The sequence below is a fragment of the Tamandua tetradactyla genome, chromosome 19 (genome assembly GCF_023851605.1).
Source record: "Tamandua tetradactyla isolate mTamTet1 chromosome 19, mTamTet1.pri, whole genome shotgun sequence".
Lineage (NCBI taxonomy): Eukaryota > Metazoa > Chordata > Mammalia > Pilosa > Myrmecophagidae > Tamandua > Tamandua tetradactyla.
In genome coordinates, this window is record NC_135345.1 from 50,735,811 (window position 1) to 50,763,015 (window position 27,205).

Genomic DNA, 27,205 nt, shown 5'->3' on the forward strand with positions numbered 1-27,205 from the left:
GACTGTTCAAGAAAAATAGAAGGAATCACAAATTATCAATGGCTGGAAAGAAAGCGGGCATCACTACAGCCTACAAATATTAAAATGAAAAGTATGGAAAGTTTTAAGCAACTTTATGGCAATCAATCAATTTGATGACATGATGAAACTCACAGATTCCTTAAAGGGCACAAGCTTTAATCCCTGCCTACACAAATACAAATTAATTCAAGGTGGCTCATTGAAAATAAAAGCTAAAAGCTTCTGGAAGAAAATGTAGAAGATGATCTTTGCAACCTTTTAGCAGGCCAGTATTTCTTAGGACATGACATTAAATAAAATAAAGAAATAATATTTTAGATTATGTTTGCTATCATCACCAATCTTTGATAAAGGCAAAATTGTGTAGTCTCATGTCCAAGACTTTAAAAAAACCCCAAAACATTTAAAATAGAAATGTTAAATTTTAAGCCTTTTCATCCAAAGTTAGCATAAATCTCCCTCCCTTTCAATTGCACTGACTCCCCTTTTCCCAAGCCATTCCTTCTTCACAAAGTCATTCATGTGTAAAAAAGGTGACCTGGCTTATTCTTACCTCTTCTCCCATCAGCCTAAAAACAAGAAAAGCAAGATTGCGGCCTCTGCTATGAAACTGTTAGATAATAAAGTTAACAGCACTGCTCATGACTACCTGGATTAAAGGTAAATTGAGGTTATTTTCCTCACTGCTGAAATGCCAGAGCACAGAGGTACACTGGTTTCCCGAGGTGGGAATTTTAACAGCAGTTGCCCCCATTTCGTATTGCATAATGATTAAGAATATTCCCTGGAGATAGCCTCCTGGGTACTGCCTGCTACCAAGACTTCCTTTGACTAGTTGGGTAACCTTGGTTAGTTTACTTAATCCCTCTCTTTGCCTATGATAGTTTATCTCTAAACTGGTGGTTAATTAATTGTGCCATGAGACTAAATTAATCCATATAAAATGCCTGCATATTTACGGTATAGCAAGGATACTGTAACTGTTAGTTACTAGTTTTGTTTGTTTTTTAACATGGGCAGGCACTGGGAATCGAACCCTGGTCGTCTGGCATGACAGGCAAGCATTCTTGCCTGCTGAGCCACCTTGGCCAAACCAGGATACTAGTTTTGTGTTTGTGTGTGGGGGAGGGGGGGAAATAGGTCGTTTCGATTTGGGCATTGCCTTTCCTTTAAGGGTTTATTTCAAATAACTATTTGACTTAGATAGGAGGAAAAAAGTTTGCTGGCTGGATAAGTGGGAGGGGGGTGGGGTGGAGAGCCAGCGGGAGACGCACAGAAGGGCCAAGTTTGTTTTAAAGCAGCCAAAATATATTTTAGCAAGCTAACTGGCCCATAACCCCGATGAACAGGCAACTTAGGCACACCGCAGCTAACACCCAAAGATTTCAAAAACCAGCAAGGCCCTCAGAGTCTAGCACAGACTTGTCCATTACTGAGGAGCCAGGAGGAGCCTCAGCCCAGACTTTACGCCACCAAATTCCCCGAAAGTTTCCTGGGCGGTCCCTGATTCAAGAGTCGCCGGTGCCCTGAGAAGATGTACTTGTGTTTTCTGGACTCCAGGGCTGGGGTAGCCGTAACGAGGGACAGGTGGGTGGACCGCGGGTCCCACCGGCGGATCCGAGCAGCGGCGCGGCGAACCCCCTGAGTAGCCTACACCCCAGACCTCGGGGGCGTGGCTCGCGCGGAGGCTCCACCCATTGGCCGAGGCCGCCCCGGGGGCGGAGTCAGCGCGCGCGTCCCGGACCCTTCCCCAGCCAGAACGCGGGTCCATGGGGTGCAAGAGAGACTCAGATGGGTGAGGAGCGAGCGCCTGGGCCCGGGAAGCCCCGTCTCCGGGCCATGGGTGGACAGGTGAGGCTGCCGGCCGGAGAGCTGTGCCGAGAAGGTGAGTGTGTGCCCCAAGGCGGAGGACCCGGCTGAGAGAGCGGGTGGGCGATTCCCAGGATGTACCAACTTTTAACGCATTTATTCGTGTTTCATTCATTCACTTATTCGGTTAATCACTCCGCCGGCCGGCCAATCAGTCAGTCGGAAGTATTGATTGAGTGCCTACTACATGCAGTGCTCTGTGGGGAGACCTGGGTGGGATGAGGCAGACCCGTAGAAATTACGTGTTAAGTGTCGTGACGGGGAAATTCAGGACTTGGGGGAAGACTTCCACGTCCCGTCTGGGAAGGATCCTCGGGCTCAGACGCTTTCAGAGTCCGCGGGCGACATCACCCAGTGGGCAGTTGGGGGCTGCGTCCTGCGCTGGAGCCGTGAGGGTCAGACGCCGTGAGAGGTCGGATGCCCTGGACCCCTAAGAAGGGCGCTGAATCGGTCGGAGCTGCCCCACCTCTCCCAATTCCTTCGATTTTGAATGAGTCCCCACCCTCCCGACCTCGAGTGTGACTGTGTAGTCACCTCTTAAGTCACCTCTTCGCTGCTTGGTGCCAGGAGACGGGGACTGTGCGCAGTCAATTGTAGGTTCTCACTGCTTGCTGGCCTGGGGTTTCAGCCCCTCCCAAGCCCTGTAAAAATCGCTGGCCCCTTGCCCTTTGCGAGAGCTTTTTAGTACTAGCAGGTGTGCTACAGTTTCGGTAAAGAAGTGGGAAAGCCCGGTTGAAAGTTGGGGTCCCAGGGGCGCGGATCGGGATTGTATGGGTTTTACAATATCAAGGGAAAGCCAGTTTCTTATTTTCCTGGTAATGTGGTAAGAGTTAATGTAGTAAAGAGGGAAGGAGCAGGGAAGGGGCGTGGTAAGAAATTTACCTTTCCAAAGCTGCTGGTAACTTTCCGAGTTTCCTCTCCACTTGGCTTTTCCAATTTACTCCCTAACAGGAAGTGTAAGAACGCAGGCAACGAACTAGTCAAAACTTTTGCCTGGTTTTGGATAAGACAGAGAAGGGGCCCAAAGAGAAAGAAAATGCCTACGCAATACATAAACTACTCAAAGACTGGATCTAGGATTATTTCCTAGATAATCAGGTTGTGTACTTTTTTTAAAAAAATAATTCCTAAATCAGTAAGTCAGACTGTTACTGAAACAGTCATACTTGTTTACCCAAGGATGGGCAACTAAGGAGCATGTGTGAATTTTACCTGCTTACTAACTTCCCGATTTTTTTTCATGCTTCACTGATGCATTTCGTTCCAACAAGAAATATTCAAACTCAGTGCTAATATCTGTGTTTAATTGTGGTAATTTATTGTGTGGGAGGCTAGTTGGAAAGACTTGAGAGAAAAAGGAATCCCCATTGTCAGTAGTGGGAAGAGATTGGGTGTTGGAAAGATGTGCCTTTCCTCCTTTAGTCTTTCTTGGGCTGTAAAATGGAAACAGTGATGCCAATGGTATATAGCTGTAAAAGTGTGTACAGTAGGGATTACATATAAAGCACATAGTTCAGAGCCTGACATGGAATAAAGACTCTATTTTTCATTCATTTGCTCAAATAACAGATGGGAGTCCCACGTGCCAGCCACTGGCCTAGGTGTTAGACATAGAGATTTGCAAGACAGTGTCATCCTGGACTCTAGGACTAGGTCCCTGCCCTCATGTAGTTTAAAGTCTACATGGCGGATAACATGCAAAAAGAAAAGAAAAGACAAAGGACTAGAAAAGGTCATTACTGATAATAGTAAGTATCATGGATGATGAGTTAAGAGAGTTGTGGATGTTTAGACTGGGTGGTCAAAAAAGGCTCCTGAGAGAAAGTGATATTCAAAGCTGAAACCCAGATGATGAAGAGTCTGCATGAGAGCTGAGGATAGAGCATTTCAAATGTATTTTCATGAAGAAACATTTAATCCCATACTTTGGTTTTTATTTTTATACCATGGATGCTTCAAAAGATTTTTTAATCCAAATTTATCTCAATAAATGAATTTAAACATATAAGAAGTATATATATTTTTTCCATTCAAGCTTTTGATATTATGGCACATATTCTACAGATCTGAATTTGGGTCCAATAACCAACAGAGTTTTATTAAAATGAAAACATGGCACTATGAAAATATAATGTTAGAACTACAGCCATCACATCATGGCACCAACTGCATGTGAGTTATGTGCCAGGGACTATAGAGGGTTACAAAGGAAACAAAAGACAGAAAGGCTGGGCAAGCATGTGTATTTTGACACACCTTCCTAAGAGTTGATCTGCATTATGGATGTGGGATGAAGGGGAATAGACTGCATGTGGAGAGGAACCCAGTGATTATCAAAGGTTTTATTCTCCTGGACTGCTCCTCCAGGGTGCAGCCAAGAGAGAGAAAAATGGCTCAAGATGGTGTTTGGAGCTGTCAGTCTGTCTTCCATGGCCAGAGCATCCTTGGTTTTGAGAGGAGGAAATTAAGGAACTGCAACTCTTGTATTGATTAGGATATATCCCATATTCATGATGTTCTCCAGGCTGCTGTGACAAATTCCACACAGTGGATTGCCTTAGAGGAACAGGAATTTATTGACTCTGTTTTGAGGCTAGAACAAGTTCAAAATTAAAGCATCATCTCCCCACATCTGTGAACACCCTGGTGCTGGCTGCCGGTAAACCTTCGGGATTCTTGGCTTATATCCCTGCCTCACATCACATGATGTCCTCTCCTTTTTCTTCTTGGCTTTCCTTGACTTCCAGCCTCCTGCTCCTCTCAACTTTCTCTTACTATGTCTAAATTCCTTCTGCTTATAAAGATCTTCAATGATCCAGATTAAGGCCTACTCTCACTTAGTTGGGTGATATCTTCACTCAAGGTGACATCTTCAAAAGGTCCTATTCATGGGGACGTGATTAAGATTAAGAACATATCAAAACTGGAGTATATAATTCAACTCCCATGCGTGTATATAATATTTTAAAATTTCAAACATAAACTTTGCCATTTTATCCTTTTACGTAGTTTAATCCCATGTGGTTTATTAGATATCTCCATTTTATGGATACAGAAAACTGAGGCACAGAGAATTGAAAAAGGTTCATAATTAGTAGCTAAACCAATCACAGATTATTTGGACCTTTGCTTTTCCTGAAGTTCCTCATCCCCATTCTCTGGCGTCTTGAATGCCGTGGTATACATTTTAATGATCCTAAGATTTTACTTTTAAAAATAACCCACCTCATAAACATTTCTTAAAATTCTACTAAATGAACACAAGTTTTTATGATCAGGGCAAGCTGCCTTTTCTCTGTAAAATACAACTACCTAAATGTTGTAGTAAACATAAAATTTCCTCTAAAATTCCTAAGAAGATTGAAAGTACAAGTTGTTTTTCTATACTTCAGTAGATTTCTTAAGTGCTGAAATTCAAAAATACTTAGAGGTAATAAAAATTTGCCATTAGATGTTCGGAAAACAATAAGGTGTCAATTGTTGGGTCTAATATTTTATATGAACTGTACATGATTTTTAAAAATATCTTGCTAGTTGGTAACAGAGTCCAGCAGGAGTTAGAAACAGGGTAAGATAATGGGTAATTGGAGCTGAAGGGATACAGACTGTGCAACAGGATTAGATACAAAAACTCAAAAATAGACAGCACAATAATACCTAATTGTAAAGTAATCATGTTAAAACACTGAATGAAGCTGCATCTGAGCTATAGGTTTTTTTTTTTTACTATTATTATTACTTTTATTTTTTTTCTCTATATTAACAATCTATATCTTTTTCTGTTGTGTTGCTAGTTCTTCTAAACCGATGCAAATGTACTAAGAAACAATAATCATGCATCTATGTGATGATGTTAAGAATTGGTATGATTTCTAAATGTTGGGTTAATTTCTTTTTTTCCGTTAATAAAAAAAAAATATCTTGCTAGAGATGCAAGCTTATTATAATATTCTTTAAGTTCCTTTACTACATCTTCATTCTTTAAAAAAATTTTTATTTCAAAAGATTTGGTTTATAATCTTCAACAGCTGAATCGCTTTAGTAATATAGATTGTAAAGTGTGAAAACAGCAGTTTATGTAGAAAGTATGATGGTCAACAGTTCCCTTAGAGTACTTGGCTTCCAAACACAATGGCAGTGTGAAGATCATGTTTAGAAATACTGGTTTTAAACTTTTTTGTATAGTCGGCATTGTCTTCTCAATTTTATTTTGGTTAACCGAACTAATGGGCTTTTTTCTTACCAAGCCATATCAGAGTTTGTATGTAGATACGCCTCCAAGGGCTTGATTGGCAAATTTGCTCTGACTGATTTCTCATTCTTTTTCTGCTTCCTTTATGCTGTTTGTTCCCAGCTCCATGAGAACAGAGACCTGTCTACCTGACTTGTTACCACTATCCCCCCAGAATTTAGACCAGGGCCTGGTACACAGGAAGTGCTGAGGATTGAAAGAATAAGTACCTAATCTAGTGCCTTGCATGCTGCTTTGTTGAGTGGATAAATTACATAGATGTATTTTCCATGCTGTTAAATAAGCTGTAAGAAGAAATTTGGTTTCATTGGGGGTATTTATGGATACAATGAAGAGTAACTTGAAAGGCTCCTTTAGATCAGGTGGTGCCTCTCTAAGGAGGTGACATTTGAAGTGTGAGCTAAGTGACAAGAGGGAGCCAGCTCCATCAACCAGCACTCTGTAATGGACTAAGTAATGGCTTCTCAAAAGCTCTAAAGTAGGAAAAAAAATTAGTCCTTGAAAAGAACAACAACAAAAATTGTAAGGAATGAGGTTAGAGAGATCTGGAGGCAAGATTCTGTAGGGCCTTGTAGACCCTCATGGGAATTTTAGATTTTTCCCTGAATGAGAAGGGGAGCCATTTTAGAATTCTGGAAAGAGGAATGGCAAGATCGAGTCTACTTTTCTAAAGGCCCACATCACCTAATTTTACTCCTGGCTAATCTGTGCTCTCCTCTCACTCATACTTCCTTCTCCCACCCCAGCCAGGCTGACCTGTTGCAGTTCCTTCAATTCTTCAAGCACATTTCCACCTCAGGCTTGGACATTTACACAGCAGAGAGTTCTTTCCAAATAATGCTGTTTAAATAATTAATCCTTTATGCCATCTTGTTGTTTTCAATAGCACTTACGCTTCCTAATATAGTAAATACTTAAATGGTGATTATCTATCTTTGCCCACTAGAATATAGGAGACCGAGTATTTTGTTGTAGTCATTGCTATATTCCCACCTTCTAGAAAATGCACGACCCGTAGTAGACACACAATAAATATTTGTTGAATAAGTGAACGAAAAGACTAGTGTGGCTGCAGAGAGGTGAGTGAGAAGGAGAGTAATGCATCATGATGTGAGATGTGAACAAGGTTTAGAATATGTAAGGCTTCAAAATTCAGTATTAATTGTTTAGTTTTCTTTTTTTATAATTTTGATGACAAGCCATGAGGTGGTTTAAGCAAAGGCATGACATAATTCAATTCACGTTGGCTGATGTTTGGAGAATGAAATGTAGGGGAGATAAGAGATTTCAATCCTTCCTATGCTGATATGAATAGGGAGGTGTATCAGTCAGCAATTGGTGCATAATAAACAACCCCAAACTCTGTGAATTAAACAACAATCATATCTTCTTGCTCATATATCTGTGGGTCAACTGGGATTCATATGCGAGGCACCTTGATATTGAATAATGCAGATTTTCTCCATGTAAATTCATTCTGGGGTCAAAACTAGGGAAGCAGAAGCTTCTCAGGAAACCTCTATTCTTTTTTTTTTAATTAAAAAAAAATTTTTTTAAATACAAAAAAAGCACCAAACAAATGTAAACATTCTTAACTTTTGATTATTCCGTTCTACATATATAATCAGTAATTCATGATATCATCACATAGTTGCATATTCATCATCATGATCATTTCTTGGAACATTTGCATCTATTCAGAAAAAGAAATAAAAAGAAAACAGAAAAAAATTCATATATACCATACCCCTTACCCCTCCCTTTCATTGATCACTAGCATTTCAATCTAGATTTATTTTAACATTTGAGGAAACCTCTATAATTGACAGTTACAGAGATGCAAGAGAATAAACCCAACCATTAGCACCTTTAAAACCTGTCCTGGTCCTGCCTCTGTTGACATCCCATTAGCTATCCGGTAGCTTCCAGTCCAACAACAAGGGAAAAATATTCTGCCCTTGACAATGGTTTCCTCCAACTGCAAGTATCTTGCAGTAATTAAAAATGTAGTTTTACACGATCACTGACTTCTTAGAAACTAGATATTCTGTATCATATAATAAACTGGGTAATTTAAAATACTATTCTCCATAGGCAAATAAAATAGTGCTTGAAAAATTTTTCAAAGCAATTCATCTTTGTTTAAACATTGATAATATCCTTCAATTGGCTTTATTTGTGTTATTTTTTCCTGAAGTAGAAAGAATGCTGACCTGAAAATTGGGTTACTTGGCCCTGGTTTTGGCAGTTACATGACTTTAGCAAGTCACTTCATATATTGGCATCAGTTGCTTTACAGTATCAGTGCCTGTGAAGTTAGAATTGGACCATTAGCAGCATTGATGTGCTCCCAGAATTGTAAGCACATCACTCAGAACAAAGATAGCTTATGATTAGATCACAAAATTATAGAAGGCTGAACTCTAAAGACATGTTCAAAATCATCAAGTCAAACTCCCTTATTTTAGAGATGAGAAAATTAAAGACAAGAGTGATTATGCAACTTACCCATAATTATATCTGGATAGTAGTAAAGCTGAAGGTGGGAAAAGACATAATTCTATAGGAAATTTGGGTTTATTTTTATATTTAGAGTAACGTATGTATTTGTGTTTGCAAGTATATATGTGTGTGTGTATGTATGTGCATATTTATATATGTGTTTATGTGTGTGTACCTTCATATGTGTACATTAGGAGATAGGTATTGAGTTGATCCATAAGAAATGCTGTTTTTCACAGGGTCAAAAATTGCCAAGTATCAAGTTATATGGTTAACCATAATGTAAGAACATTAGTTCTACTGGTTATAAGAGCAAAAACATTGTGAATTACCCAAATGTCCGTCAACTAAAACATAAAAAAATTAATCATAGTATAGTCATAGAGTGGAATTCTATAAAGTGGTGGGGAAAAAAAAATGACCCCCGCAGCCACGTGCATCAACAGTACCATCAAAAAATACATTCCGTATGCTTACTTTTTTCTTTTTTTTTTGGCGTGGACAGGCTCTGGGACTCAAACCCAGGTCTCCAGCTCAGCCAGCAACAGTTCTTGCCACTGAGCCACCATTGCACCGCCCTAAGCTTACATTTTTAAAAGTGCAAAAAAGACAAAACTAAACAATTCATTTCTTAAAGATATGATCATATAAGGGATGACAGTTCTTTTTTAAAGCAAAGGAATGTTAAATGCAAAATTAGAATCAACATAGGTTGTCATCTCTGAGGTCAATGTTTTATTTCTTAAATTGGGTGACAGATACACCTGTGTATATTGAATTATTTTGCTTTATCACCGACATAGTTTCTTAATAGTCATTACTCAATATTTAGTAAAATAAATGATGACATCATCAAAAAGTAGTACATGCGCTCTGCTAACAGCCATATAGATTAGTGCGGTGAGTTTAGCACATTATTGACAGTATCTGTTAAAATGAAAAATAGTCAGTATACTAGATTTTCTGTTTCTATGGGCAATAACATCTAGATTAAATGCAATGGATAATTACTTTGCTTCCTTGCATCCGACAAAGCCAACTCTGATTTGAGATACCTCTGAGTCTTCTAAAACACTCCAGAATCCCTACCCACACACTCAAATTCCCCCAACTCTCTCCTTCAGCCCCTGGCACTCTAACCCACTCACTCCTTCACTCATCTCTGACATAAGCTCTCTCCCAAATAGGCTCCCAAAACATCATTCAGCTTACTTCTAAGGTCAGTAGTGACCCGCCGAGATTTTTCTTATTTTTCCTCTGATAAAAACTTGTAACGTGCATGTTCGCTGCTTAATGAGAACTTGGAAAATGCAACAAAGATTATTTGACCTCCCTTGTCACCCTCCACTCCCACGCTCCCCATAAATGTTGGACATTTGCTATGACAACAATTTAGAAAGAATATTGTTTCCCTGGAATGAGAGCCACCCACATTGATTTCAGAGGCGAAGTTTTGGGATGGTTGTGTTAATTACATGTTAAATGACATAAATGCAGTCATGGAATTCACTGGAAAGTCAAGTGACTTCCCACAGGAAGGAATGCAATTCATATTCTTACTAACAGAAATATACGCCACTCCTTCCCGTTCCTAAGTGTTAGATGAGAGGAACAGTGCCTGTAACAAGATGACTGAAGAGCAGGTTGCTGGAACATTTGTGGCAGTTCTTACTAAAACTGACTAAAATTCCTCGGTATTATAGAATGCGTAAGTAATAGAATTCTTTCATGAAATAGTTAGATATTTTGACTCAGAATTTGTTCTGTATCCCTGAAACAAAGTTAGTTCATTTTTTTCAAATAAAGTGGTAAGTGAAAACCTTGAATTCAATTATTTTATGATTTTCCAGACTTGAACTTTATACCTGTCTCTTAACTTTGCATGTGATGAAATTCAGATGACATACTGCTTTGCCAGGGAGGCATAGGTCAACTTAATGAAGTTTTGTTGCTAAGACGTCATTTATTTGCTCAAACTGCCTTTTGTGGTTGTGCGTAGGCCTATTTGAGATTTGGGGGATGTAAAACTGATTTTTTTCCATTGATTTCTTCCTTTTTTTTTTTTTACATGGGCAGGCACCGGGAATCGAACCCAGGTCCTCGGGCTTGGCAGGCAAGCATTCTTACCTGCTGAGCCACCATGGCCCGCCCTCCATTGATTTCTTAAATTGTAGTTGGGAAAAAAGAAGTTGGCTAGTTTTCCTTTCCCCCTTCCTTTTTGTTTTTAGATAATCCATAATGGGAAATTATGCCTTTTTTTAAAGGAAAAATAGTTGGGGAGATAGAAAGTCTAGCTGCAATGTCACATTGTTGGTAGCTTTTCAAATAGAGAACAAATTATAGTTTATTATATAGTGTGAATTTTAGTAGACCTGGAAAACCATCCTGCGTGGGGAAAGTGGTATGGAACCAGCTTTCCAGGAAACCAGGCTGATAACGTGAAACAGTGATGTGGACTGCAATGAATTGTTGAACATAAGCCAGATCTGAACAGCTACTTGCTGTTCCAGCAAGTTGCCACTTTACTGGTACAAAGAAATAAATATTGCAGGGTCTTTCCATTTAAGAGGAATCCAGATTTCTATGTGAAATCTCTCATTTTTAGATGCTGCTGACTAATAAACTTTTTTTTTTTAACCTGTACAAGCCTATTGGTGACTTCCCCTCATGCCATAAAAAGCAGTGCTTCAATACTGTCCACTCAAGTTTCTGGTTCTTGCAGAAATGAGGAAAACATCAACACGTCTTTCTTTTTTTTTTTTTTTTTTTTTACAGTTCTTCATACTTTCCTTTCTTCCAGGCTACGTGCTGTCTCTAGTTTGTCCAAACTCCTCCCAAGCTTGGTGTGAGATCATGAATGTGTCACAGCTGCCAGCCTTTCCTGACCTCTACACAGACCTGAATCCCAGCACAGCCAACTTGAGCATTTCTGCAAATGCAGAAAACAAATACAGCCTTTATGTGGGCTTGGTACTGGCAGTAAGTTCCAGTGTTTTTATTGGCTCCAGCTTCATATTGAAAAAGAAGAGCCTCATACAACTGGCCCAAAAGGGACTCACGAGAGCTGGTAAGAAACAGATGCTACTAACACATTCAAGTTTATAATTGCAGAAAAAATCCTATCGTAAAATCACCATGGTTCAGTTATACTATTTTATTGTCTCTATCCTGGTGTCTTTCTCCTTTTTTTAGCAATTCTCTAATCAGTAGTTTCTAAGGGTGAACCAGCTGTGTCTCCTGAAAGGTGAGACTAAAATTAGGCTGGTTCTTTAAGAGGTTTAGTAAGTGGCACAGGTTCTTCTTTCATAGTTTCAGTTCTGCAATTTCAGTGTTCAAAGCGAGCTCATGCTACACCCCTGCTTAAAATGCTTCAGTAGCTTTTTTTTGCACTCAAAATAAAACCTCTTACATGCTCTTTTCCCTGCTATTCTCCAGCTTCATCTTATGCTACCTCCCTGTCACCTACTTTTCTCTAGTTCCTGAAATTCCTACCTCAACTCTTTTTCCTTCACCTAGAATTCTCTTCCCCCTGTCCTTCATTTGGCTCACTCCTTCTCATCGTTCAGACTTCAGCTTAAGGTAGCCATCACCTTAGAAAGTCCTTCCTTGACCAACCTCTCCAGACAGACCCCTAACCCACCCACTACATTATTCTCCATCATTGCATTAATGGTTTTCTTCATTGTACTTAGAATAATTTGAAATTGTACATTTATTGTTTATTGATAGTAAATTCCAAGGGCAGGAACCTTGCTTAGCACAGTGTTTGGCACTGAACAAGTGTTTGTTAAATCAATAGATTATTTTAATTTATGTAATTTCAATAAATAAATACTTTAAAAATAAATTTTTGTTAAATCAGTAGTATTATATTACCTATTTATAGTGACATTTCAGATGCTCAATGGCTCTGCCTGAGTATCCTTCATTAACTATGAATTTTCTATTCATTTCAATCAAGTATAATATCACAATAACTTAATTTTGTTAGTGGGTTCATTTGGAAAAATAAATGATTATGAATTGTACACACAAGTTCATAAAAGAGTACTATTCAGGGGAGATTTTCACAATCAGAAAATAAAACATACCTAATGGAGTAGTAATTAAAATAGTTTGGTAATGGCTTTAAACAGGTAAACTAAATTATAAGAGATAAGTGAAAACTTAGAAGTAGACCCAAGTACAAATAGCAATTTAATATATGATAAAAAGTGACACTTCAAAAAAGTGGCAAGGGGATGAATTATTCAATAAAAAGTATTGAGACAAGTGTTAAATTAGAGGGGAAAAAAAAAAGGTAAGAGTTCCACTTTATACCATTCAACAAAATAAATTCCAGGTAGTTTAGATTAAATTTAAAAGGAGATAATTTTTAAAAACAAAAAAGAAAACCTTTCTAAACATGAAGGTAAAGGAAGAATCTGTTCTATACAATCCTAATAATTCCACTTCCAGAAATTTATCTTAAGCAAATACATATGGATGCATACCCAAATTTACAAATGAGAATATTAATGCAAGGGTTTTATATAATGAGGACAGAACTGGAAATAGCATATATATAAAGCCTCATACAGGTGAAGTAAAGGTTGATCTGCTAGATTTTGGAATAGTATTTACCCATTAAAAAGAACATAGGAAAGTATTCATGATACATTGTTAAGTTTTAAAAAGGCAGATTATGAAATCATGATGCAGTATGATCTAAACTTAATCATTTGTAAATTTTATAAGGAGAACCCCCTAAATAAATCTAGATAACTACCTTGCAAGATTATCTACACAGTTTATGTATACTGTTTATAACAAAATCAACTAGGTCAAATTCAGGGGGTTAAGTATATAAAATTTGGTGAGAAAATTCCATTTTCTATCACAAATATGTAACAGCTTGAAGGTCAGAGATTACCGTAGTAGGAAGCTTTGAATAGCTTACTCCTTTTCAGCAGAGTAGACAGAAACTCAATTTCGTGATGTCAGAGTAGACATCATGAGAAAATGACTAATGCTCATTATTCTCTGATTGAGTAATACAAAATATCTTAGGTCAGCCATCTTCTTCCCTTTAAGAAGGTGCCATTAGTGCCACTGTAATTAGCGACTTAGGGTCTCCTGTCTTTTATTTTCACAGTGGCTGAAACAAAGTATTTGGGCCTTTTTATGTTCTATCCACCCCTCTGACTGACATAAAGCAAACCTTGTAATTAAATAAAATTTTCCTGCAAATAAAAAATAAAGTTACTTTCTGTAGACAGCACAGTTAGATAATAGAAAGCTTTAAAAGATCTTTGGAAAAGACAAGTTAAAACAAGTTAGAAGACTTGAGCTATGCTGACTTGGCCTCTTGCCTTTTCCACTATCAGCAAGCACCCTTCCTAGAAGTCAATTCTTCACCACCTCTTCCTTCAACTTAGAAATTAATTCTTATTTTTCTTAGGAGAAGGTGGACATTCTTACCTCAAGGAATGGCTCTGGTGGGCAGGATTACTCTCAAGTAAGTTCTGAATGCTGAGAATGTTTGCTTGTAAATGTAAATAAATGATGTGGAATTTTGTAAAAATTGATTAATTTATCTTTCCGGCAAGGATGAGATTTAAGTGTAGAAATATGTGTTGGGATAGAATTCATTGTCTTAAAGAATGTGATGAATCTCCAGAAAGGAAATGGCAGGGCTCAGAATCCCTGATCACCTTGGAAGAGCACTACCCTGCTTTCCGCACTGGCAGGGATGGTAGAGTGTAAGTAATTGAAAGAGAACCAGGGCCATTTCCAGGCTCAAGGCTTCTGAGTGAGCTTCTGTATAAAGGATTGGTCAGGAAAGGGTATCTTCATGATGCTTCTAGGCAACCAATACTTACCCCTTGGAGGTTTTCTGCTTTTTTGGTGACCCTGGAGTTGCAGGAAAGAAAAAAAAGATGCAATACACAGTGGGAAGGCCGCTGTTTTTTGTTTTTTGTTTTTGTTTTATTCTGCCCAATATCTTTCTCCTTTCCTCTCTCATTCTATCTTGATGGGCCCACAGAAAAATAATGCATACTTGATTACTCTATCAGGTTATCCCGCTACAGGAAAAAATGTTTCAAGGCTACTTATGTAACTAGTCCAGAGTGTACAAAGAATAGTTCACCTGGGATGTGAATCACTTCTACTTGACTCCAGAAGCTTATGTTCTCCGTACATGCCATGCTTCCTCCCATACCATGTCTTAAGTCACGCAGATCTTACCGAACACCAACTGTATCAATTACGTACGAGAAGAGTCTGTGAGCTTTCATGTAAAGCCTTTTTCGTGTCTTATCTCATTCTCCAAATGGTGTATAAATTAAGTCTGAGGTGACTGAGATACTGTAAAGAAACAAAAATTTGTAATTAAGGAGCTTGATGTTGAATTGGAGATTTTCTGAGGAAGAGAGCTCGTGGGGTTTGGCAGCACTGAGGAATTGAGTACCGTGCCCCGCCTACCCTTCAAGGTAGAATTGACTGTGTGACAATGATAAGTAGCCAGGAGCTAAAAAACAAAACAACAAAAAAAGTGGCCAAGCCATTGTTTAGGTAATAACCCTTGAAGAGTTTGGCAGGGTGAAAAAGACAGCAAACTGAAATTCAACACATCTGTGTTCTATTACAGCCTCTGGTACCCACCTAGGGTGACTCATCTAAGACAGTACAACTTCTTGTGCCTCAAAAAAATAAAAATAAATAAGAATACATTTTTCCCAGTTTCTAATTTGAATCTGTGACTATCCCAGCTGCATATTTTCTAAGGACTAGGCACATTTTCCTTGTCTGGATCCAAACATAGATAAATTAAAGGGCTATCTGGCTGCTTGGAACTGAAAAGATGGAAAGAATTTGAACTTTTTCAGAACTTTCTTCTTTCCCAACCTTGCCCTGAAGATTAAATGAGAAGTTGTAGGATATGAAAGCTCTTTCTACATTCTAATGTGATGTACAAATAGATTCTAATGTAATGTTCAAATAGAAAACAGTATTATGTCCCTCAGCCATGTTCTCTGATTTCTCTCTCCTATAAACTCCTTTTAACTTTCTTAAATCCCAAACCTGAAGCTTCAAAAGAAAGTACATCATAAATCATATTTTATGCCACTTGCAAATCATCTTCCTCTACAGTTGTTCTAGTTTGCTAGCTGCTGGAATGCAATATACCAGAAACGGAATGGCTATTAAAAAGGGGAATTTAATGAGTTGCTAGTTTATAGTTCTAAGGCTGAGAAAATGTCCCAATTAAAACAAGTCTATAGAAATGTCCAATCAAAGGCATCCAGGGAAAGATACTTTGGTTCAAGAAGGCCGATGAAGTTCAGGGTTTCTCTCTCATTGGAAAGACACATGGTGAACACGGTCAGGGTTCCTCTCTCATCTGGAAGGACATATGGCAAACATGGCGTCATCTGCTAGTGTCTTCTCCTGGCTTCCTGTTTCGTGAAGCTCCCCGGGAGGCATTTTCCTTCTTCATCTCCAAAGGTCGCTGGCTGGTGGACTCTGCTTCTCGTGGCTGTCGTTCTGCTCTCTCTGAATCTCTCATTCTCCAAAATATTTCCTCTTTTATAGGACTCCAATAAACCAATCAAGACCCACCCAAATGGGTGGAGACATGTCATCCCTTAATCCAGTTTAACAACCATTCTTGACTAAATCACATCATCCAGGGAGATGATCTCATTCCAGTTTCAAACATACAGTATTGAATAGAGATTATTCCACCTTTATGAAATGGGATTTATATTAAGACATGGCTTTTCTTAGGGGGCATGCTTCCTTTCAAACCATCACAACAGTCAAAAGTCTTAAACCGTCCACTTTTCAGCATTTGTGACATCTTGCTATAGGAAGGAAATGGGTAACTTTTCTTTAATTAAGGTGGCACCTACAAGGATGATAAGTAAAAATAATTTAAATTTGTTTAGTCCTTTCACTTTTCGAGATACTTTCACATCCATTTTCTTATTTTATTTTAACAAAAAATGGTAAGGGCTATACTGGGAAGATTTCAGGTTGATAACTTGAATGCTTCTCTTTCTCTCTTACTCATGTCTCCCAATCCCCTGACCTGCACTTTAGAATGAAAGTACAGAAAAGAATATAATGGCTATAATTATGATTTTGTTCTCATCATGTAAAAAGTTTATGCTTGTATTGAAGAGAGAAAAGTACCTGTTTTCAACATTAACAATTTTATTTAGTAAAACTATACATAAACTTAATCATGAAATTAGTATTTTTCTGGAAAGCTGCCTATACAAATTTTAAAAAAGCATAAATCATATAAAGTCTTCAAGGATAGCTTAATATTCTAAAGAAATTTCCAGGGCTCTCCTTATGAGAGGAGAATCTTAATTACTCCATTCTGTAAGTTTGGAACTGTTATGTGATGATTTCCTAAAGCAGAGGCCTCCTGTAGGTTTGAGATGGAGGGAAAAACAGCAGCCAGTGGGAAAAAGAAAAAGAAAATTTTGTTGGTGTCTTTTATCCACTCCAAAAGTGTTTGGTTGGCATAGTTTGCTAGCATGAAACACCACGTTCTCTGGGTAAGTGTCCAGTTATGACCCGTGAGGACAATTTGGCCCCAGGACAAGAGGCCTGCGCTTCAAGGGATTTTCCCTCAGTCCCCAAATTATTTGCATCACAGTGTCTCTTGGAACGTTAGAGTTCTTCAGATAAGAAAAAAGGTTACTTTCAGGAGCACGTCTTGATGACTTTAAAAAGTTGCTGGGTCCCCTTGAGCTACTGAGATTGTTATGTGGTTGTAGAAAATCTACAGTCATTCAGATGCCTCATTGCAGGGTGGTAGGTATTTCTGTCTATCCCCTTTCTAGACACTAGATCTCCACTAAGCATTCTAATTTACAGGGTTTTGGTTTTTCATTGTTTTGCAAAACAATCAAGATTCTTGAGCAAATAGAATGATTATTTATTCCAAAGTTACCTCTAATAGAATTCATCAGGGTGAACAAAAATGCCTTCAGTACTGAACTAAAATCTCTACCAAAAGTCATTAAAAATGTATATTCCTCTGTCACCTTATTCGATGTAATGATCATTTTTGCATTAATTCAATTTGTATCACCAGTTAATCATAGTTTATCTGCATTCCTTAAAACTAACCCTCACCCCATCCCCCATTTAATAAGCTAAATCATTCTATAAAGAATCTATCAGTACCCCTGGCATAAAAGTCTACTGCTTTGTGGGAGCCATTTATTTTTCTCATGATAAACGCACCTATCTTTCATATTAATACTGCTATTTGCTTTCTAGTGGGAGCAGGAGAAGCTGTGAATTTTGCAGCTTATGCTTTTGCACCTGCCACCTTGGTTACCCCACTGGGCGCCCTGAGTGTTCTCATAAGGTATGTGAACAATAAGGAATTCAGTTTCTGAAGCTATTTTAATACCATGATAAACTCAAACCACAAGAAATATATTATTACTAAGTATGTCTCAAAAAAAAAATCACAAAAGTAATTTGAGAAGACTGAAATAAATAGCAATAAAAATAAATATTTCATTTCTCATTTTTGTTATTTATTTATTGTCTTATTTTTGTCATTTAGAAAATTCATCAGAAAGTATGCCTGGTTTTCTCCTAATATAAAAGAATCATGTGTTATATTTGTGACAATTCAATAAAGCCTAACAGATTTTTAAATCTCTCACCTCAAAAAAATTGCCACAGTCCTTTCAATAACCCATTGTCATAGTAATTGATGACAGTAATCTGATTTTAAAATCAGGGGATTTTTTAAAACATAGTATTTGGGTTAAAATTTCAACTCTCCCTAAAATTCTTGGACCGTCTGCTGGCTACTTCTGTTTAGAAACCTCTCTGTTTCTTTTAGTAATGGAACAGGAATAATTTTCCTGTTGCAGATCTGATTTTTCTAAGTTGCTCTTTATTATGATCCCAAATGAATATGTTCAGTGTGCCTAGGAACTTTTTTTGTATAGCTTAGCTGCAGTTTTGTTTGTTGTCTTTTGTATAGCTTAGCTGCAGTTTTGTTTGTTGTCTTTTTCTTTTCCTTTTTTCTTCATTCATTATCACCACTGGTAAAAATTTATGTCTGGGCATACCCCTTCCCTTTCATCCTCTGTGTAGGATTTTTATAACAATTAAATGAGCTAATATCCATAAAGTACTTAAAACACTGTCAAGGGGTTAGCACACGATTAGCAAAAGCTGTTAGTGCAAGGGTTTTGCTGAGTTTGCAGTCCTCACAAGTGACCACACAAGGGGGCCCCTGGGAAGGCACCTGGTCATGGACTGCAGTTTTGGGGGTCCAGTGGGCACTGATGATGCCCCAGGGGTAGGAGGCTGATGTGCAGGAGCCACAGCAGACCTACGAGTGGGGCAAAGGATGTCATACTCCGGTGTCCCTGGAGCTTCCTGGGGCCAAAGCCACCAAAGTAATGGGAGCATCAGATGGGTGAGAGTGTTGGTTGTAGCATTAGTAAGGAAGCATTTCAATATTTTGACAAACCTATGGCTGTACTGGTGAATAACAACTAAGTATCAGCCCTGAGTAGAACAATTCTTTTGGATATATGTCTTTTATGCTTTTTTCTACACATATATTCTATTTGTATCTTGCCAGTAAAATGTAAAAGATTTTCAGTTTTGCTTGGCTTTGCAGAAGATGGGAAAATTGAAAATGAATTGAGTGGGACCTCTTGGTTGATGATAGGAAGATTAAAGGAGTATAAATTGTCCATTATAACTCCTCAGTTATGAAGCTTTTATAAAAGCAATGGCACAGATTTGATTGACTCTTATTTCTAGATTTTAATACTGAGCCACATGTTTCAGTGCCACATGGCATATGCAAATCGGTTGATTGGGATACAGAGTGGTATATACCACCATATGACATCCGAACTTTCATGGAATCAAACAGTAATTGAACCAAAATGAAATCTTTCTCTTTCTTTCTCCCCTAACAGTGCAATATTGTCTTCTTATTTTTTAAATGAGCACTTGAACATTCATGGGAAAATAGGCTGCATTCTGTGCCTCCTGGGGTCAACTGTGATGGTTGTCCATGCCCCGCAAGAAGAGGAAGTCGCTTCTTTGCATGAAATGGAAATGAAATTGAGAGACCCAGGTCTGTGATTCAACATAAAGACTCCCTCAAATTCTTCTCTGCGCTCTCTCCTCAAGAGGTTATATTTGTCATGATCTTGTAATAAATTTACTGCAAGCCTAGTTAGGGGTTGTGAGACACAGTGTCTTAGTTTACCCGAGCTGCTATGACAAATACCACATTGTATTGGCTTAAACAAGAATTTACTGTCTCACATTTATGAGGCTAGAAGTCTAAAATCAAGGCACAGACAAGGCCATAATTTCTCCCCAGAGTCTGTAGCATTCTAGTGCTGGTTTGTCACGGTCCTTGGGGCTCCTTGCTTGCATTTCTGCCTCCCATCACATGGTGATCTCCTTGTGCCTGTTCCTCCGGTTTCCACCGACTTCCAACTTGTTGTGTGGACTTCCCTAACGGTGTCCAAATTTCTCCTGTTTTTTAAGGATTCCAGTAATACAGAGTAAGGCAGACCCTGATTCAGTTTGACCGCACCTTAACTAAAAAAGTACCTCTTGCAGGGTCCTATTTACAAATGGGTTCACACCAAAAGGACTGCAGATTGAATTAGGAGCATGTCTTTTGTTGGAGTTCATAATTAAATCTGCCTCACACAGTAAGGCTTTATGCCTTTTTTTATTTTGTGCTTATGCGTCTACTCTACACAATGAAAGGGAGAGATGGGGGTGGTACAGGCAAAAGACATATTCAAACCCAAACTTTGTTACTTTTTCCCTCTGAAAATAGAAAGGCGATTAGACAATACTTGCCCTACCTCATAAGTTTATGAGATTTAAACAGTATGTTCGTGAAAGTCCTATATAAAATATTGAGAATGATACAGTTGAGTTGTGTTTTTGTTGTTGTTATGTTTCCCTCACTTCTGTTTCTAAATAAAATAACCTAAACAAAATAACCTATTCTCTTAAACTCATGACTAACAAGATTTTTGGAAAAGCTTGTTCCATTAGCATTTTTCTGACATCTAATTCTTTTCTCTTCCTAACAGGATTTATTTTCTTTGCTGTGATCATAATTGTGATCTCCTTGGTGCTGATTTTGGTTGTGGCTCCCAAGAAAGGACAGACCAATATACTGGTCTACATTTCCATCTGTTCGTTGATAGGAGCATTTTCAGTTTCTTCTGTCAAGGGCCTGGGGATTGCCATTAAAGAACTATTCGAATGGAAGCCAGTTTACAGTCATCCTCTGGTCTTTGTTTTGCTGGCTGTACTTGTGCTTTCAGTGACTACACAGATTAACTATCTCAACAAGGCACTGGACACCTTTAACACATCACTTGTGACTCCCATTTATTATGTCTTATTCACATCCATGGTAGTGACTTGCTCAGTCATCTTATTCCAAGAGTGGTATGGCATGAAAGCTGGAGATATTATTGGGACCCTGAGTGGGTTCTTAACCATTATCAGTGGCATCTTCCTTCTACATGCTTTTAAGAACGCTGACATTACCTGGAGTCAGCTGACCTCCACCACTAAGAAAGATGAGATCTCTCTGAATGGCCATGAAGACAAATATACTTTACTAGAGAATGTGAATTGTGATGATGATGATATTACCTTGTTCAACAGAACTGATGATCAAAGCCCCTAGAAGTCCTGAACTTTTACCAATACAAGACACTTGGAGAGGAGAAGGAATACCTGCTTCTTGGAAGACCTGTGAGGAAAAGGTAGTGTTAACTAGTAATTTAGATATGAGGCCAGGTAAAAAAGAAAAAAAAGCCTGCATTTTTGGCCAAAAAACCCTGAAAATCAAGTTTTGATCCTCCACCAAAAGACCCCTGCTTCTTTTTATTCCTGTAAATCTGAAATATTCCCTGAGCATGAAGAGGTGGAAGAGTTTTATAAGACTCAGAAAAATCTCCTTCTTCTAGTCACAATATATTTAACTCGGCTCTGTTTCTTTGGCTGCTATTCTTAGTGTCCGCAGTAATTCATGGATAAAGTTAATTGTGTTCTGATAAGCAAAGTGTGGATCATCATTCTCAGATGAGTCATAGTTTCAAATTACTAAAACTGAGAGGAGATCACTGATGCTTTGCCCTCCTCTTCCACAACTTCCTTCCTTTTACACTAGATAACTAATGGATAAAGTGTTAAAGGTAAAAATAGGCCTGCTTTGGAACTCTCTTCCTTAATGGACTAGAATGTCCAGGATGCACGCAACCCTGAAGGGCTTTCGGAACTACTGAATGACTACATAATGCATTGTGAATTGTGCTTTATTTACATGTCATAGCAGGTATGACCAATAAGGGACATGAAGTAGGAGGAGAATACTTTAGACCTTTGGTAACTGAAACACAAATACTTCTTTCTTTACCCCAAACCAGAAACAAACACAAATGATTGTGTTCCTGGTTTCTTTTAACTTGGACGTGGGTGACATTAAGACGAAATAGAGTTTCTGGAAAAGTGAATTAAACTTTGGAATTACAAATGTATACGTGCATATGTATATAAGTTCATGTACGTGTAAATGTATGTGTATATGTGTGTGTATATATGTATTCCTCTATTATATAAGAATATATATGTTTATATTTACATGTATACCTTTCTTTTACTATTATCCCCAAAGTTATTTTTATTGTTAAGATAGAGCTTTTTATAAAATAATTGCTAAATTATTTCAGAATTATATTGTACACTTTATCCACAAAGGATGGGTTTCCACAGATGATCTCAGAACAATTAGGAAAATCTTTGTGAAAAACTTGAATGAATTATTATAATTCTCTTGAATTTCAGCACTTGTACCCTCATTGATGAAATTATAATTGGTTACTAACTTGAAAAATATACAGAAAGATAGATAATAGATAGGTCCTACCACAGTAAGTGATAGGTTGTCTTTTTCTGTTAAATGTTATCCTGACCATGTTTTACATACAGTTTATTGGCAAGTGTTTTTGGGGAGATAAGATAATATCCTGGAAAACAAAATATTTACACCTCAGGGGCTCTATCAGGAAATTCCTTTTGCACCTTAACACATTCATAAAATATCCCATGCATAGCATGAATAACATTTCTTGATGGTTTCTAATGTTTTTAGACAACTTTCCCATCATTTATTGATTTTCATAGAAAAGGAATTATCTTTTTTCTGGACTAAACTTATTTCTCTCAGAACAAAAATCTTAAACAAAGTGTTGCATCATTTTTTTTTTAAAGCCTTCCTGTTAACTGGATTTTCTCTGCTCTAACCTCAAATGTTATATAAGGTTTTTGGTTGCTTGGTTGGTTGGTTGGCTAGTATTCTTTTATTTTGTTTTGTCTTGTTTTTGTTTTTAAGCTAGCTCAAGCCTACCCAAAATAATAACAGTAGAACCTGTAAAACCTGTTCTTCAGAATTCTATAAACTGACTGCATTTTTCCAGTTCTGTTGTAATGACTGATGTCTACAGTGACACCCTGAGACGAGTGCAATGTCCTAAAGAGCCATTAGAGTCTCTTCAGCATATTTTCGTGTTGAGTATAATTCAAAGTGTTTGAAAATTTTGAAGGTTGCTAATTCATGGAAAATACATGGATTGATACCTCAGGTCAAATGCATGTTTACTCTGTTTCACTTTAATTGTATATCAGATTGCTGTTTTACTTTAATTATATATCAGATATATAAACTATCCACAAAAGTTTGCAGGAAAAGTATCTTCTGAAAAGGTATATTTGAGAATTGTAGAAATTCTTTTTAAGTCTTTCTTTTTTCTGTTGAAAACCCCATTTGTTACCCCAGGATATCTTGGTGATTAAATTTATGGCATTTTCCTTGGCATCCAATCTGAAGCTCTGGTGTCTCTCCACTCTAGGGGATTTCAGTTTCAGACATTGCTTAAATGTTACCTGTTTTAAAGCTTTTCCCCTGGTTACATGGTGCCCAGATCAAAGGTTGTTAGAGCAGAAGGACCTGCTTGTACCCTGAACTGGAAAATGAACTGGTGCTGGCGTATTTGCCCAGGAAGAACCCTGAGAAAGATTTAACAAGGTAAAATATGTTGCGAAACAATGAAACATTTGAAAAACTCTCTCTGTAAAATCACTGGTGAGCATATGCATTTAAAGACCAAAATGTTATTGCAAATCTAAAATGAAGAATTATTTTTTTCTCAAATAGGAAGATAATGTCTTAGGGAAGAAAAAAAAACATTGTCAGGCTAACTATGTCTGAAGGTATATGTATAATCAGTGTAGCGATCTTCTTAATGTTTACATGTAATGCACATGTAACAAAAAAGTACTCACACAGGTCAAGCCGAAAGCTTTTCCTAGTTCTGTAAAGAAAATAGTTTAATTTTCCTTTGGTCTGTAATTTAGGTGAAGGTTTTAATGAGTTAGTTTTTAGGTCAGATTTTAGAATGTTCACAAAATCCTTTAGATTTAGCAGAATGAAATTAAATTAATACCTAATCTTAAGAGTGTTAAGTCAAGTATATGGAAAGCAATTTGGATAATGGCTAAAATATAGTTGAGTTGGCCCTTGGGGGTGGACCATTGATTGCCAGTTTCATACATTCTTCATCTTTTCTCAATTTTTTAAAATAATCCAAATGAAAGTAAATTCCAGCATTATACTATTTCAACACCAATACAAATGATTCCAATGAAAATATTTTATTTTTCTTAGTAAAACTAAACTAAATGCTATTTTTACCTATCAACTAAGCTTTGTGGACAAGTAGTTTATATGAATATATATGAAACGTTCTCAAACATTTTGAGTAAACTATGGTCATAAATTTTATATTTTTCAAGTGCTTAAAAGTACCAGTCACTTTAGAAAGTTTACAAATTTTAAGTTAATGTTTCTGTACAGTTATTTGCAATAAAATAATTTTGATTTAATTTGGTGTTTTGGAGTTCACTTTTTAGTTCATAATCAAATTGAAGTATATGAAAAGCAAAAATATCCCCACTTAGTTTTGAGATTAGTTTAAAAGCTGCAATGAGGTTAATTTTGCTTTTACACTTTCCCTGACATTGAAATCTGTTTTTTAGAAGAAGGTTCTCCGCAAAACTTTCTCAAAGATGGCAACTGATATGACACCTGAATGATAGGTAGGAAAAATTGTCTTATCCTTCAATAATTTCATAGAAACAAGATATAAACTTATAGCAGCAATATAATGAAATATTTACTCAGCTCAAAAATTTTTTAAAAAGAACATAGCATTATAAAAATATTTGCTGGCATGCTTTACAAACCCTTAGTGAATATCCTTCTAGCTCCTTTGGACCTGAAGTTTCGCTTCAAGTATTAACCACATAACCATGTCTCTATCAATTTTTCCTCTTTGGTTTGAACTCACATTTGAGAACAGCACTCAGTTGTTTCTACGGAAATGAATTATCTAGGGTACAAAAGGCCTCTTTCTTACTTATATGCCACCCCACCCCACCCCCCATTTTATAAGTGAGGAAACAAAAATAGTATGACATTCCCTAAATCAAATAGTTAGGGGCAGAATGAGGAGGAAAATCGTAGCCTCACAACACCCAAAACTTTTCAATCCACTGGATGTTGACATATTTAAGGAGGGTTGGGTGGAGTCTGCTAGGCATAGGAACAGCATATTCTCAGCAGAGGGAGAACAACCTATAATTTGCCCCAACAAGCTGCATTTGTATATACAAAACATTTCTACACACTGGCTATAGCTTAAAAGGAAGCCTCCAAGCTTAGGTTACAAAGAGTCTTCTTTATTTTTTTTGCATGGGCAGGCACCGGAACTGAACCCGGGTCTCCAGCATGGCAGGCGAGAACTCTGCCTGGGAGTCACTGTGGCTTGCCCTACAAAGATTCTTAAATTTTACTCTAACTTGATGAGCAACATAGTTTTCCCAAATGAAAACTTTTATTGGTGGGAGATGGGCAGTAGCTTGAGAGACTGGAGTAGTTGAGCCACCCTTTTCCCCTTCAGTTAAAAATCAATGACTCCCTCTTGGGATGATGCCTTTCATAAGCTAAGCACCATGAGGTGAGGAGCCCAAGACTTGCAGTGAGGTCACATCTGAGCACTCGGATCCTCAGTCCTAGGTAAGGCCCCTAGGTGACAGCCAGCATTAGCTATCAGCCACATAAGTTACCCATCTTGGACTTTCAGCCCAGTTGAGATTTCAGATGACTGCTATACCAGCCAACATCTAACTATAATCACATAAGAGATCGCAAGCAAATGGAGTCATCCCACATAACCAAGAGGGATGATAAATTGTTGTTTCAAGCTGCTAAGTTTTAGGACAGCTTGTTATACAGAAACAGAAAATAAGAACAAGAAGTATTGTGGAAGGTGATGGGAAATGAGGTTGGCGGAAGTCAGAAAATGGAAAGTTATGTGATCTAGGCCAAGGAGAGTGAGTGAACTTTATCCTGAAAACTATAGAGAACCATCAAAAGACATGAAAAAAAAAATCAATAACTCTTTTTCATGGTGCCTCAGAGGCGCGTGAAGTTGAGCACCTCCTTCCTGGCTGCCAGAAGCTCACTGACGTGGACAATGAGCGCCAACTACGTACCTTTTATGAGACGCGAATGGCCACGGAAGTTGCTGCTGGTGCTCAAGGTGAAGAGTGCAAGGGTTATGTTGTCTGAATCAGTGGTAGAAACGACAAACAATGTTTCCCCATGAAGCAGGGTGTCTTGTCCCATGGCCACGTCCGCCCTTTACGAAGCCAGGGGCATTCCTGCTACAGACCAAGGGGAACTGGAGAAAGAAAGCACAAATCTGGTTGGGGTTGCATTGTGGGTGCCGATCTGAGCGTTCTCAACTTGGTTATTGTTAAAAAGAAAGGAGAGAAGGAAATTCCTGGATTGACTGATACTACTGTGCCTTGTCACCTGGGGTCCAAGAGGCCAGCAGAATCCACAAACTTCAATCTCTTTAAAAGAGATGATGTCCTCCAGTGTCTTGTGGGAGAGCCCCTGAACATAGAAGGTAAGAAACCCAGGACCAAAGCACCCGAGATTCAGCCTTGTTACTTGTTACATATCCTGCAACATCAACGTTGGTGTACTGCCCTGAAGAAACAGCATATTAAGAAAAATAAGGAAGAGGCTTCAGAATATGCTAAACTTTTGACCAAGGAAATGAAGGAGGCCAAAGAAAAATGCCAGCAACAGATTGCCAAGAGATGGAAGCTTTCCTCGCTGAGATCTTCTACCCCTAAGTCTGAGTCTAGTCAAAAATAAGATTTTCTAAGTTACAAATAAACAAGATCAGACATTAAAAAAAAAAATCAATGAAGACCTTTCTTCTTGAGGGGAAACAATCTCTATAAATGCCAACAGTATAGGAGAAATCATTAGACTTAAAAGATATTTTAGTTTTTAGATGTAGAACTTCTCCAGGAAAATGGGGTGGAAGTGGGGAGGCAGCCCCCAAATCTCTGAAAGCTAAACTCTTCCCAGGAGCTGCCACTTCACAGTCCTTGCTC

General features: G+C 37.9%; 1 protein-coding gene and 1 pseudogene across 2 annotated transcripts; both read left to right on the forward strand.

The window, feature by feature from the left end:
• The first annotated feature begins 1,772 nt into the window (after positions 1 to 1,772).
• On the forward strand, positions 1,773 to 21,657 carry NIPAL1 (NIPA like domain containing 1). The gene is made up of 6 exons (XM_077136792.1): positions 1,773 to 1,906; positions 11,445 to 11,711; positions 14,085 to 14,141; positions 17,927 to 18,017; positions 19,606 to 19,766; positions 20,752 to 21,657. Exons 1-6 carry the CDS (start codon positions 1,813 to 1,815, stop codon positions 21,357 to 21,359), a joined length of 1,278 nt encoding a protein of 425 aa, XP_076992907.1. The 5' UTR covers positions 1,773 to 1,812; the 3' UTR covers positions 21,360 to 21,657.
• Positions 21,658 to 21,666: 9 nt separating this feature from the next.
• On the forward strand, positions 21,667 to 26,987 carry LOC143663212 (small ribosomal subunit protein eS6-like; annotated as a pseudogene). The gene is made up of 4 exons (XR_013165869.1): positions 21,667 to 22,237; positions 23,584 to 23,759; positions 24,770 to 24,829; positions 26,212 to 26,987. The product of XR_013165869.1 is annotated as a small ribosomal subunit protein eS6-like (transcript).
• The last annotated feature ends 218 nt before the right edge of the window (positions 26,988 to 27,205 follow it).

What these genes read in the sequence shown, in the direction of transcription:
- NIPAL1 (XM_077136792.1), top strand. Translation starts at nt 1,813, where the DNA reads ATGGGTGAGGAGCGAGCGCCTGGGCCCGGGAAGCCCCGTCTCCGGGCC. An exon ending in GTGGGCAGGATTACTCTCAA is followed by an intron (nt 14,142 to 17,926) that starts GTAAGTTCTGAA and finishes TTTGCTTTCTAG; the next exon opens with TGGGAGCAGGAGAAGCTGTG. An exon ending in AATGAAATTGAGAGACCCAG is followed by an intron (nt 19,767 to 20,751) that starts GTCTGTGATTCA and finishes TCTTCCTAACAG; the next exon opens with GATTTATTTTCTTTGCTGTG.